Source organism: Symphalangus syndactylus, chromosome 12 (assembly GCF_028878055.3).
Source record: "Symphalangus syndactylus isolate Jambi chromosome 12, NHGRI_mSymSyn1-v2.1_pri, whole genome shotgun sequence".
NCBI classification, from domain to species: Eukaryota; Metazoa; Chordata; class Mammalia; order Primates; family Hylobatidae; genus Symphalangus; species Symphalangus syndactylus.
The window spans coordinates 42,632,403-42,645,836 of record NC_072441.2 but is presented as its reverse complement, the minus strand read 5'-3'; the positions used below and the strand labels follow the sequence as shown (position 1 = coordinate 42,645,836).

General features: G+C 37.7%; 1 protein-coding gene and 1 non-coding gene across 5 annotated transcripts in view; both read right to left on the bottom strand.

Moving 5' to 3' along the window:
* Nucleotides 1-13,434, bottom strand: part of PKN2 (protein kinase N2) — a 150,814-nt gene that overhangs the window by 14,421 nt on the left and 122,959 nt on the right. For all 4 annotated transcript variants that reach the window (XR_010117462.1, XM_063625329.1, XM_063625331.1 and 1 more), the window contains one exon: nucleotides 7,984-8,160. Coding sequence is in view for 3 of the 4 variants with exons in the window: in XM_063625329.1 (XP_063481399.1) it covers nucleotides 7,984-8,160 (177 nt within the window). In the remaining variant the exon portion in view is untranslated. The remainder of the gene's footprint in view (nucleotides 1-7,983; nucleotides 8,161-13,434) is intronic.
* Nucleotides 4,827-4,933, bottom strand: LOC134734955 (U6 spliceosomal RNA). Its single transcript, XR_010117823.1, has one exon. It is a non-coding gene; the product is annotated as a U6 spliceosomal RNA (small nuclear RNA).

Genomic DNA, 13,434 nt, shown 5'->3' with positions numbered 1-13,434 from the left:
AGTCTTGACAATGGAAGCCATTAACTTTGCCTAGTGGAGTCACTGAGAACCTCAGAGGGGACGTTTGATCTGGTTCTGCAGGAGGAATTACAATATACCATAAGGACAAAGGACAGTGTGACAGGCAGAAGCTTTGTGGGGGAATAATAAAGTACTTACCTGAGAGAAAAAAGAAATAGAGGTGCAAAAGGCGTAACATGTTTGATAACAAATAAGTTTGGTGAGGCTAAAGTAAAGGATGGGTGTATCTGGGGAAGAAGTAGGAGATTAGGCGGAAAAGATAGCCTGGGCGAAGGACCTTCAATGTCATATTATGGATACTGAAATTTTTTCTCTTAGTGACAGAGAATCAAACCATTTTAATCAGAGGAGAATGATGGCATTTATGTTAAAGTTTTCTGGTAGCAATGCGAAGGATGGAGAAGTAGGTAGAGATCCAGAGGAAAAAAGAACAGATAAGGCTTTTATCATAGTATAGATGAAAAGATCATGAGAACATCCACTGCAGTGGCAACAGAGAGACAGATTCACAAGAACTTAAAAATTAGCATGACAGAAGGTGGTATCCCATTACAGGATAAGGAAGTGGGAAGAGCTAAAGGTAACTTTCAAGGTTTCCATCTTAGAATGAACAGATAAAAGAAACATAGAGGTAGCCAAGGTTGTGTGACAAAACTAAGTTGTGTGACAAAACAGGTTGACTTTGTCTGTGGGGCAGGTGATGATATGTAAAAGCTGGGTATATGGGTTTGGATCTCAAAAAACCTGGGCCGAGAGAGAATAATTCTTGAGGCACAGGACCATGTTTGACTTTTTCAGTTTTTATCCTAAATGCATTAGCATAATGCCTGATATACATGATAGGCTTATTGAACAAGGAGGAAATAAATGAATAGACTTAAAAATGCAAATGTCTTCAGTGTAGAAGAGCCTATAAACAGACACTTAGGATAATTAGTTTTTAATTATAAAAGTAATAACATGAATATTTTCTCTATAAAATGTAATATGCTTCTCCAAAGTACACTATTTAATCCATCTATCTATCTCACCTCATTCCACTGCCGTTCATACAGGTAACAATTCTTGTCACTTAACGTTATTCCAAACTTTCAGAATATGTTTCCATTCACATGTAGATAATATAGCTATGTTTTATATTTGCCTATTTTTATTAAAAATGGGTCAATAATTTTTATCTATTTATTTTTTTTGAGATGGAGTTTTGCTCTTGTTGCTCAGGCTAGAGTGCAATGGCGCGATCTCAGCTCACCGCAACCTCCGCCTCCTGAGTTCAAGTGATTCTCTTGCCTCAGCCTCCTGAGTAGCTGGGATTATAGGCATGCGCCACCACGCCCGGCTGATTTTGTAATTTTAGTGGAGACGGGGGTTTCTCCACGTGGTCAGGCTGGTCTCGAACTTCCGACCTCAGGTGATCTGCCCGCCTTGGCCTCCCAAAGTGCTGGGATTACAGGTGTGAGCCACCGTGCCTGTCATTTTTATTTTTTCTATTTATTTATATATATATTTTTTGGTTTCTGAAAAGATTTATTTTGTTTAATTTATTTTAAATTATACTTTTAAGTTCTGGTTACATGTGCAGAATGTGCAGGTTTGTTACATAGGTATTCATGTGCCATGGTGGTTTGCTGCACCCATCAACCCATCACCTACATTAGGTATTTCTCCTAATGCTATCCCTCCCCTAGCCCCCCACCACTGGTGTGTGATGTTCCCCTCCCTGTGTCCATGTGTTCTCATTGTTCAACTCCCACTTATGAGTGAGAACATTCAATGTTTGGTTTTCTGTTCCTGTGTTTGTTTGCTGAGAATGATGGTTTCCAGCTTCATCCATATCCTGCAAAGGACATGAACTCATCATTTTTTATGGCTGCATAGAATTTCATGGTGTGTATGTGCCACATTTTCTTTATGTAGTCTATCATTGATGGGTCTTTGGGTTGGTTCCAAGTCTTTGCTATTGTGAACAGTGCTCCAATAAACATACGTGTGCATGTGTCTTTACAGAATTTATAATCCTTTGGGTATATACCCAGTAATGGGATGGCTGGGTCAAATAATATTTCTAGTTCTAGATCCTTTAGGAATCACCACACTGTCTTCCACAATGGCTGAACTAATTTACACTCCCACCAACAGTGTAAAAGTGTTCCTATTTCTCCACATCCTCTCCAGCATCTGTTGTTTCCTGACTTAATGATCGCCATTCTAACTGGCGTGAGATGGTATCTCATTGTAGTTTTGATTTGCATTTCTCTAATGACCAGTGATGATGAACTTTTTTTCATATGTTTTTTGGATAAAGGTCTTGAGAAGTGTCTGTTCATATCCTTCGCCTACTTTTTGATGGGGCTGTTTTTTTTCTTGTAAATTTGTTTAAATTCCTTGTAGATTCTGGATATTAGCCCTTTGTCAGACGGACAGATTGCAAAAATCTTCTCCCATTCTGTAGGTTGCCTGTTCACTCTGATGACAGTTTCTTTTGCCGTGCAGAAGCTCTTTAGTTTAATCAGATCCCATTTGTCAATTTTGGCTTTGGTTGCCACTGCTTTTGGTTTTAGTCATGAAGTCTTTGCCCATGCCTATGTCCTGAATGGTACTGCCTAGGTTTTCTTCTAGGGTTTTTATGGTTTTGAGTCTTATGTTCAAGTCTTTAATCCATCTTAACTTTTATATAAGGTGTAAGGAAGGGGTTCAGTTTCAGTTCCCCACATATGGCTAGCCAGTTTTCCCAACACCATTTATTAAATAGGGAATCCTTTCCCCATTACTTGTTTTTGTTAGGTTTCTCAAAAGATGAGACGGTTGTAGATGTGTGGCGTTATTTCTGAGGCCTCTGTTCTGTTCCATTGGTCTACATACATGTTTTGGTACCAGTACCATGGTGTTTTGGTTGCTGCAGTCTTGTAGTATAGTTTGAAGTCAGGTAGCCTGATGCCTCCAAATTTGCTCTTTTTGCTTAGCATTGTCTTGGCTACACGGGCTCTTTTTTGGTTCCATGTGAAATTTAAAGTCGTTTCTTCTTTTTGTCTTTTTTTTGAGATGGAGTCTCACTCTGTCGCCCAGGCTGGAGCGCAGTGGCGTAATCTTTGCTCACTGCAATCTCCACCTTCCAGGTTCAAGCAATTCTCCTGACTCAGTCTCCCGAGTAGCTGGGATTACAGGCGTGTACCACCACACCTGTCTAATTTTTGTATTTTTAGTAGAGACGGGGTTTCACCATGTTGGCCACGCTAGTCTCAAACTCCTGACCTCAAATGATCCACCCACCTCAACCTCCCAAAGTGCTGGGATTATAGGCGTGAGCCACCACACCCAGCCTAAAGTAGTTTTTATAATTCTGTGAAGAAAGTCAGTGGTAGCTTAATGGGGATATAGCATTGAATCTATAAATTACTTTGGGCAGTATGGCCATTTTCACGATATTGATTCTTCCTATCCATGAGCATGGAATGTTTTTCCATTTGTTTGTGTCCTCTCTTATTTCCTTGGGCAGTGATTTGTAGTTCTCCTTGAAGAGGTCCTTCCCATCCCTTCAGAGCTGTATTCCCAGGTATTTTATTCTCTTTGTAGCAACTGTGAATGGGAGTTAATTCATGATTCGGCTTTCTGTTTGTCTATTATCGGTGTATTATGCTTGTGATTTTTGCACATTGATTTGTATCCTGAGACTTTGCTGAAGTTGCTTATCAGCTTAAGGAGATTTTGCGCTGAGACGATGGGGCTTTCTAAATATATAATCATGTCATCTCCAAACAGAGACAATTTGACTTCCTTTCTTCCTAATAAACTTTCTTTCTTTCTCTTGCCTGACTGCCCTGGCCAGAACTTCCAATACTGTGTTGAATATTGGCTGTGGGTTTGTCATAAATAGCTCATTATTTTGAGATACGTCCCATCAACACCTAGTTTATTGAGTTTTTAGCATGAAGGGGTGTTGAATTTTATCGAAGGCCTTTTCTTTTTTTTTTTGAGATGGAGTCTCGCTTTGTCGCCCAGACTGGAGTGCAGCAGCGCGATCTCGGCTTACTGCAACCTCCGCCTCTAGGGTTCAAGCGATTCTCCTGCCTCCTGCCTCCCGCTTCCCGAGCAGCCGAGACTACAGGCCTGTGCCGCCACACCCAGCTAATTTTTTTGTGTTTTTAGTAGAGACGGGGTTTCACCACGTTGGCCAGGCTGGTCTCAATATCCTGACCTGGTGATCCGACCGCCTCGGCCTCCTAAAGTGCTGGGATTACAGGCATGAGCCACTGCACCTGGCCTTTTTTTTTTTTTTTTTTGAGACAGAGTCTTGCTCTGTCGCCAGGCTGGAGTGCAGTGGCGTGATCTCCACTCACTGCCACCTCCGCCTATCGAAGGCCTTTTTTGCATCTATTGAGATAATCATGTAGTTTTTGTCATTGGTTCTGTTTATGTAATGGATTATGTTTATTGATTTGTGTGTGTTGAACCAGCCTTGCATCCCAGGGATGAAGCCGACTTGATTGTGGTGGGTAAGTTTTTTGATGTGCTGCTGGATTTGGTTTGCCAGTGTTTTACTGATGATTTTCGCATCAATGTTCATCAGGGATATTGGCCTGAAATTTTCTTTTTTTTGGTTGTGTCTCTGCCAGGTTTTGGTATCAGGTTGATGCTAGCCTCATAAAATGAGTTAGAGAGGAGCCCCTCTTTTTCTATTGTTTAGAATAGTTTCAGACGGAATGGTACCAGCTCCTCTTTGTACCTGTGGTAGAATTTGGCTGTGAATCCATCTGGTCCTGGGCTTTTTTTGGTTGGTAGGCTATTAATTACTGTCTCAATTTCAGAAAAATATGGAATGCTTCACGAATTTGCATGTCATCCTTGCACAGGGGCCATGCTAATCTTCTCTGTAAGGTTCCAATATTAGTGTATGTGCTGCTGAAGTGAGCACGGGTCTATAATTTTTAAACGTGGGGCTTGTGCTGTGAGGGTGGTGGTCATGGTTCACCAGGCAGTTTCATCAGGGCTTAGACTCCCCAACACAGAAATAAAAAACAAAAACAAAAATAAAATGCAACTACTTAGAAATACTTACCTGATTATACATTAAAAATTATATAACTTACCAGAAGTTTTAAGGATCTACTGAAGTTTATTAAAATAAACGTAAGCTTAAAATTGCTTAAGATGGCCAGGCATGGTGGCTCACGCCTGTAATCCCAGCACTCTGGGAGGCTGAGGCAGGCAGATCGCCTGAGGTCAGGAGTTTGAGACCAGCCTGGCCAATATAGTGAAACCCCGTCTCTACTAAAAATACAAAAATTAGCCAGGCATGGTGGCAGGCCCCTGTAGTCCCAGCTATTTGGGAGGCTGAGGCAGGATAATCTCTTGAACCTGGGTGGCAGAGGTTGTAGTGAGCCAAGACGGTGCCACTGCACTCCAGCCTGGGCAACAGAGCATGACTCTGTCTCAAAAAAAAAAAAAAAAATTGCTTAAGATAGTTAAACATAATTTTCTTAGCAAGCTTATTTTTGTGGCAAAACAATACTGTAACAATTATAAAAATATCTTGATTTCTCTCTTTTTTTTTTTTAATTTGGGGGGGTCTCACTCTGTCGCCCAGGGTGGAGTGCACTGACGTGATCTTGGCTCACTGCAACCTCTGCCTCTGGGGTTCAAGTGGTTCTTCTGCCTCAGCTTCCCAAATAGCTGGGATTACAGGCGCCTGCCACCATGCCTGGCTAATTTTTGTATTTTTAGTATAGACAGGGTTTCACCACGTTGGCTAGGCTGGTCTAGAACTCCTGAGCTTAAGTGATCTGCCTGCCTCTGCCTCCCAAAGTGCTGGGATTATAGGCGTGAGCCACCGCTCCCCGCTGATTTCTTTCTTTGTAAACAGATTGCTTTGATTAATTGGGTATACTATCTAAAAATACATATTTTATTGAATGCTCCTGTTTGTCAGGTATTGTGTCAGTTATTTTCATTTATTAGCTTATTTAATCTTCAATCAAGCCTTAAGATAAATATTTTACAGAAGCAGATAATGAAGCTCAGAAAACATAGTTTGTCTAAAGTTAGACTACAAAACAACAAAGCTAGAAATCAAGCTATTTTGACTCTATGGTTTCAATCAATAAAAATTCACTGATTGCCTAATATGTTCCAGGTATTCTTTCAGGTGTTTCACTAATAAACAGGACAGATATGGTTCTTGCTCCTCTCTTTTAAGTGAAATAAGATAGACAATAAAAATTTTAAAAATAAATCAGATGATTTCATGTAGAAATAAAATGATATGAAAAAGATAATACAGAAAATAGAGTGAATTGAATTGGTTAGTGATGTGATATTTTAGCTAGGGAACTCAGAAAATTACCTTTAAAGAAATGACCTTTGATCTGAGAACTGAATGATAAAGGGAGGTACTTCAGATTTGGAGTTCTGTAACGCAGCATTGTATTCTTGTATTTTCACTGGACTTTATGGTTTTATTTGTATATAATTTATATTCTCAGCAAAAATAACAGTTTCTTAAGGCAAACTACATTTATATATTACTTTAAAAACAAAAACAAGCATGAAAAATAAAACCAAACAAATTTCCATGGCAGTATAAGGCTAGGCATAATCATAATGATCTGCCTTAAATATTGAGGGAATGAATTATTCGTAGCCTTCTACTACTTTCTGGCTTTTGCCTCCTTTTAAAATGCTTCAGTACCCATTAGAATTAACCCCTATTTCCCTCATCTGAAACTTGAAGGTTATGACAGTATTACAACTCTTTGCTCTAAATACCTCTAATGGTTATGACAAGAATCAAATGGAGGAATCAAAGTGAAAGTACAACACAAATGTCAGTTGCTATTTCATCAGATTATAGACGTGGAATGAAAACTAAAGAGTAAATACAGTAGAGATTTACTACTGGGTTTATGCTTCCTATGATTTGGGATATATTCTACAGGTGGAGTTGACTGGACTTGCTAATAGTTTGAGTATTGAAGTTAAGGGAAAAAGAGCATCAAGAATGACTTTTTGTGTTCTGGCTTGAACCTGGTATTGCTGTTTAATAAAATAGGGAAGACTAAGAGTAGCAGGCCTGGGGAGTAGTAGATGAGGTGGGTAGAAAAATGGAAAAGATCAGTTCAGTTTAAGCTGTTAAATAAGATACTTAGCCACACAAATGGAAAACTAGCTGACCACTGAATATTATTAGAGCTGGAAGTTCTAAGAGGACGGGGCTGGAAACACAAATTTGGTAAACACCAGCATGCAGGGTATAGGTATTAATAGCACTTTCCTAGGTTCAAATCCTAGCTCCACCATTTAGCAACTATAAAATTAAGATACTAACAGGGAAAATATACATACATGCATATATAATTTCAAGTGTTTACTATTATTCTTATGTATTTGAATAAGCCAAACCTTGAATTCAAAAACTACAAAGAGTTTACAATGAAAAGTCTGATTTTTATCTCTTTGTCTGGAGGCAACACACATACCAGTTTCTTTTACATTTGTTCAGAGATATTTTAAGCACAAAGATGCAAATACTTGATATTCTTTTAAATTATGCTTTAGAAAGGCAAATACAAATATTTCATATAAATATATGATACAGACTCTTCTGTACTTTCTTTTCAAAAACTTAACAGTGCATTTTGAGTATAATCTGTCTTTAAAGCTGTAATTCTGGATGGCATTCTCTAGTGAGAAAATCTGACAGCAAAAAAAGAAATTTTACTAAAATGAATCTAAATTGCTTATCTAAAGTATCAATTGTGGTTTAGGGTAATCCATGACATTTTCAACACAGACAACAGAATACATACAAAAAGTATATGGCAAAAAAGTAAGTAAGGAGTTCTAATATTTCTTGCAGAGATCTATTTTCTGTTAGGAAAAAAAATCTAAAATTCAAAGAATCTCTTTTCCTTCCCAGAATGAAATCAGTCATGGAAAAACTCAGACAAATGTCTAAAGCATACTCACACAGCTCTTGGTTCAGAAAAGACATCAGTATGAATGTGCATCATTAGGTCCCCACCGGCAGCATATTCCATTACAAAGCAAACATGCTCTTTGGTTTGGAAACATGCAAAAAGGTTCACCAAAAAGGGATGCCTTACACTATTCACAGTTTCAAAAATTCTTTTTTCACACATCAGGCTGTAAAAGAAAATATTTAAAAATAAGCAGATTAAAAATAATTCTAGTTGGAAATAACATTCTTTACAAATTACTAAACTTAAAAATAAGCAAAATTTTAACTATAATTTAAAAATCCTAACATGTGTCTTAGTTTTGCTATATGTGCTATGAAAACTGACCTACCTAAAATAAATAACTTTAGCTGAAATATATTAATAGAAACTTTAAAAGATTATAGTGTTCACATTGATAGTCTATAGCACATATATGGTTAGTGGTTATAGTTAATTTTTTTAAAGGCTTAATTAAGGGTGAATTATGAAAATTCTTCAGGAATTGGTCAGAGAATTTAGCAATTTAAAGCATACTATGAAAAATTTAAAGTTTGTGGTGAAGGCAATTTCAAGGACAGTATCTATAATTCACAAGCTATAGTATTCAATTTTTTTATCATATAAAATCGATATGAAGTTGAGCGGTACAGATATGCTGCATAAAATTTTAATTTAAAAGACTAGAAAATAAAAAGGATACCTGACAAACTTTCTAAATGTTACTACAAATTAAGGCACTATTATAAAAAAACTCATAGAAGATTAAAAAGTTAACAGTTCTTATTTTTGTCATCATTTAAATTTACTAGCAAATAATGTACTAAAAATTGCTTTAGAGAAGATCTGTAAGATGTATTCTAAAACATCTGCTTTATTAAGCCAATCTGAATTTTGGCTAAATGTAGATAATCAGATGAAATAAGACAAAACTAAGATGTTTTGGGCTTAAGTAGATGACAAATATGTTCTCTTCATTGTCTATAGTTGTGTGTTTTTTTGAGACAGGATCTTGCTCTGTCTTTCAGGAGTTGGAGTGCAGTGACATGATCATGGCTCACTGTAACCTTGAACTCCTAGGCTCAAGTGAACCTCCTGCCTCAGCTTCCTGAGTAGCTGGTACTACAGGAACATACTACCATGCCTGGCTTTTATTTTTTTGATAGGAACAGGGTCTCACTATGTTGCCCAGGCTTGTCTTGAACTTCTGGTCTCAAGCAATCCTCCTGCCTTGGCCTCCCAAAGTACTGAGATTATAGGTATGAACCACCATGCCAGCCCCTGTCCATAGTTTTTATTTATGGATGACTCACTAATTCATTATGGGTGAATTTATGAATGAAACAACTGTTCTCAACTGAACAGGTGTTATATTAGAACTGGGTGGAACATATAAGTGGTATAAAACATTTGAGACCCATTGACTGGACTACTCCTTGAAATGATTTCAATGCCATTCACAGGAATTATTTGAATTACAATAATGATGATATATCTGCACAGATGTCTTAGGACAGTGAGATAGAGGAGCAAGGCTCTTTTATAAATCCAAATTGTCACAATAATTTTAATTTTATGCATTTTATAGCACACAAAAAAGCTATTGCATATGAATCTTCAACTTGTCCCACATTATCTAAATTGTGTATTGTCCCTAAAAGTCCATGCAACAATCCAACTTTATTTAAAACTTTAAACCTTATTCATCCTGTCCAGAATATTTCCCTCTAAATTGTCATCACTCTTCTCTCCTTACTCCCAAATAACTTCTGTCTACCAAAACTCAGCAAAAATCCAACCTGTTTTATAAGACTCCACCTAAATCTTGCTCTAAATACTTCTAATGATGACGACAAGAATCATAAAGCGGTCAAAGTGAAAGTGCAACACAAATGTCAGTTGCTATTTCATCAGATTACAGACGTGGAATGAAAATTTAAGAGTAAATACAATAGAGATTTACTATTGGTTTTATGCTTTGTATGATTTGGGATATATTCTAGAGGTGAAGTTGACCAGACTTGCTAATAGTTTGAGTGTTGTATGTAAGGGGAAAAGAGCACCAAGAACGACTGTGTTCTGGCTTGAACAACTGGTATTGCTGTTTAATAAAATAGGGAAGACTAGAAGAGTTGCACACCTGGGGAGTAGTACACTATATGTACTATGGTGTAGTAGTACACCAGCACACTGATTTCCTCCTAAGAACTGCTATTGTTTGTACTGCTTATTCTAACCTCAACTCTAGCTACACCTTTATTACATAATGTATTAATGTCTTCTTTCTCTAAGTTACTACTTCTATCCTAACATGTTTCGTGTACTTCCTTCAAAGTTCATTACATTTTTAGATAAGTTAGAAACCTGAACACTTATATAAATAGTTATTTTAGTCAGGGGAAAACATCATTAATAAAACCAAGGTCTTAGAATTGAATCCTACATAAGCTGGTTAGCTGTGCTTTCTTCTACAAACACAAAAATATACTTCCAACCCTATTCTGTTGTGTTGAAACATAAATTGGTAAGAAAAGGAAGCTGAGTGAGGAGGCATTGCAATAACATAAACATAACATCCTTACTCAGCAATTGAAGGGCAGACGGGACCTAGAGTGTTTTACTAATGGTAGGTACACAGAATATGATCTTTGTTCAGAAATTATCTAACACTTTATTTTAGAATCCATAATTTGTGTTCACTCAAAAAGAGGTTGATTTGAAACTTCTTATAATTTATAAAAAAAGGTAATTTCAAAGTAAAATAATATAATACAGGCTATAGAAAGAAAATTTAGACCATGAGAACTGTCATTAAGAATCATAAAGTAGGCCAGGCACAGTGGCTCATGCCTGTAATCCCAGCACTTTGGGAGGCTGAGGCGGGTGGATCACCTGAGGTCAGGAGTTTAAGACCAGCCTGGTCAACATGGTGAAACCCTGTCTGTACTAAAAACACAAAAACGAACTGGGCATGGTGGTGCACACTTGTAATCCTGGCTACTTAGAAGGCTGAGGAAGGAGAATCACTTGAACCCGGGAGGCGGAGGTTGTAGTGAGCCGAGATTGCTCCACTGCACTCCAGCCTGGACAATAGAGTGAGACTCTGTCTCAAAAAATATATAAAGTATTCTAGGAACATCTATTAAAAAGTAAACAGTAACACCAAATTCTATGGCTTAAAAAGATGAGCTAGGAAGTGGAAAGTAAATATTTAAAATTCTGCTCAGTTATAATAAGTTTAGCTTGAGTTATTTACTATTTATACTTGCAAGTAATGAAATATATTACTTTTAAAAAATATGCTAGTCTTGGCCGGGTGCGGTGGCTCACGCCTGTAACCCCAGCACCTCGGCAGGCTGAGGCAGGCAGATCACCTGAGGTCAGGAGTTTGAGACCAGCCTGGCTAACATGGTGAAACCCCATTTCTACTAAAAATACAAAAAATTAGCAGGGCATGGTGGTGCACACCTGTAATCCCAGCCACTCGGGAGGCTGAGGCAAAAGAATCGCTTGAACCTGATAGGCGGAGGTTGCAGTAAGCCGAGATCACGCCACTGCACTCCAGCTTGGTCAATGAGAGCAAAACTCCATCTCAAAAAAAAGCTAGTCTTTAAAAAAAAACTAAAAAACTAAATTTTTTTTTCTTGCCTTCTTTCAGATATGCTACAAATTTAAAAGTACTCCTTTTCCTTATCTTCATTCCTCAAACTTCTCTAAGAGTGTGTTTTATTTCTCACTCTTGGATTTTTCTTTTCTCTCTCTTTATACCAGTTCTACTTGAGATTTTTAAATTTTCAGGTTACTGAAAAGTAGAGATTTAAGTTAAGACTGGGCATGGTGGCTTACACCTATAATCCCAGCACTTCGGGAGGCCAAGGAGGATCAATTGAAGCCAGGAGTTTGAGACCAGCCTGGACAACATACCAAGACCCCGACACTACGGGGGAAAGAAATGTAGATGGATCAGCTGTATGCACCTGTGGTCCCAATGGGAAGCTGAGGCAGGAGGATGGCTTGAACCCGGGAATTCAAGGCTGCAGTGAACTAGGATCATGCCACTGCACTCCAGTGTGGGTGACACAGTGAGACCCTGTCTCTACACAAGACTGGATTAATTTTCAGTAGAGGTAATGGCCTAGACTCTGGCTACAGCATCATCCTGTGATCCCAACTTTCTGTAGATTTCATTAGAAAGCATTTTCCTATAAAGATTCAGCACAAAGATGTAACAGAAAGCCATATAAATCAAGATTAATAGAAGTAGTAAACAGTTTCCTATTATTTTAGAAAATAAATGAATTTACCATTTAAGAATCTGGAGAAAAGCAAGTATTCCTTCAGGAAAGGAAAACATTTGACCCTTCTATTATTCCAATTATAAACAGACTTAGAATCAAAGACTTGCTTTAATTATCTGCTTGTATAACATAAAAATAATTCTAAACATGTAATATGGTGCTCAGAATATTTTATAAATATCTAGCAAGCTCTTTAGTATTAGATATCAAGAAAGCATTTATTTTGATGTGATTGAGGTGTATGAGAAACAGTGAAAAAGAAACAGAGGTGAAAAATAAATAGCAAAATCCAAAAGGAAAAGTTTATATAACATAAAAAAATAAATCTCAACCTCTTGAGGCCTGTCCTTATTCTAAGAACTACCCATACGGTGGAAAAAAACATTAAAAGTTGCAATTTGGCATATCTATATAGCGAGACAACTCATTAAGGCAAGTATTACCAAAACAAATATATTTTTAAATATATGAGTTAACTGGGGCTTAAAGATGTTCAGTGAAATGCCCTAGGGTCAATCCTTACTAAGGAGGAGCAATGAGGACTAGAAAAGTCAGCCTTCTCAGTCATAGTCCAGGGCTCTCTTCAATGTACAGAGCTGTCTACCATTAATATTAACATATGCTTCCTATAGTGGTGTAAGAAAAATGTCCAATGAAAGCCTCTTTCTGTGATAAATACGCCATTTTTATACAATAATGTCCATATTTAATTATTCTGTATTAAGATAGTCATTTCTTGAAGTATATTCTCTAAGTGAATTACAATCTTAACCCCCACCAAATCCTTGCATTTTAATAATTGTGGGGCCGGGCACAGTGGCTCACACCTGTAATCCCAGCGCTTTGGGAGGCTGAGGCTGGCGGATCATGAGGTCAGGAGATCGAGACCATCCTGGCTAACATGGTGAAACCCCATTTCTACTAAAAATACAAAAAAAAGCTGGACATGGTGGCATGCGTCTGTAGTCCCAGCTACTCGGGAGACTGAGGCAGGAGAATTGCTTGAACTCAGGAGGTGGAGGGTGCAGTGAGCTGAGATGGCACCACTGCACTCCAGCGTGGGAGACAGTGAGAGTCTGTCTCAATAAATAAATAAATAATAAAAAAAAAATTGTATAAGATACCACAACTTACTTTATTAGACCAAGACATTAGGGTCAAAA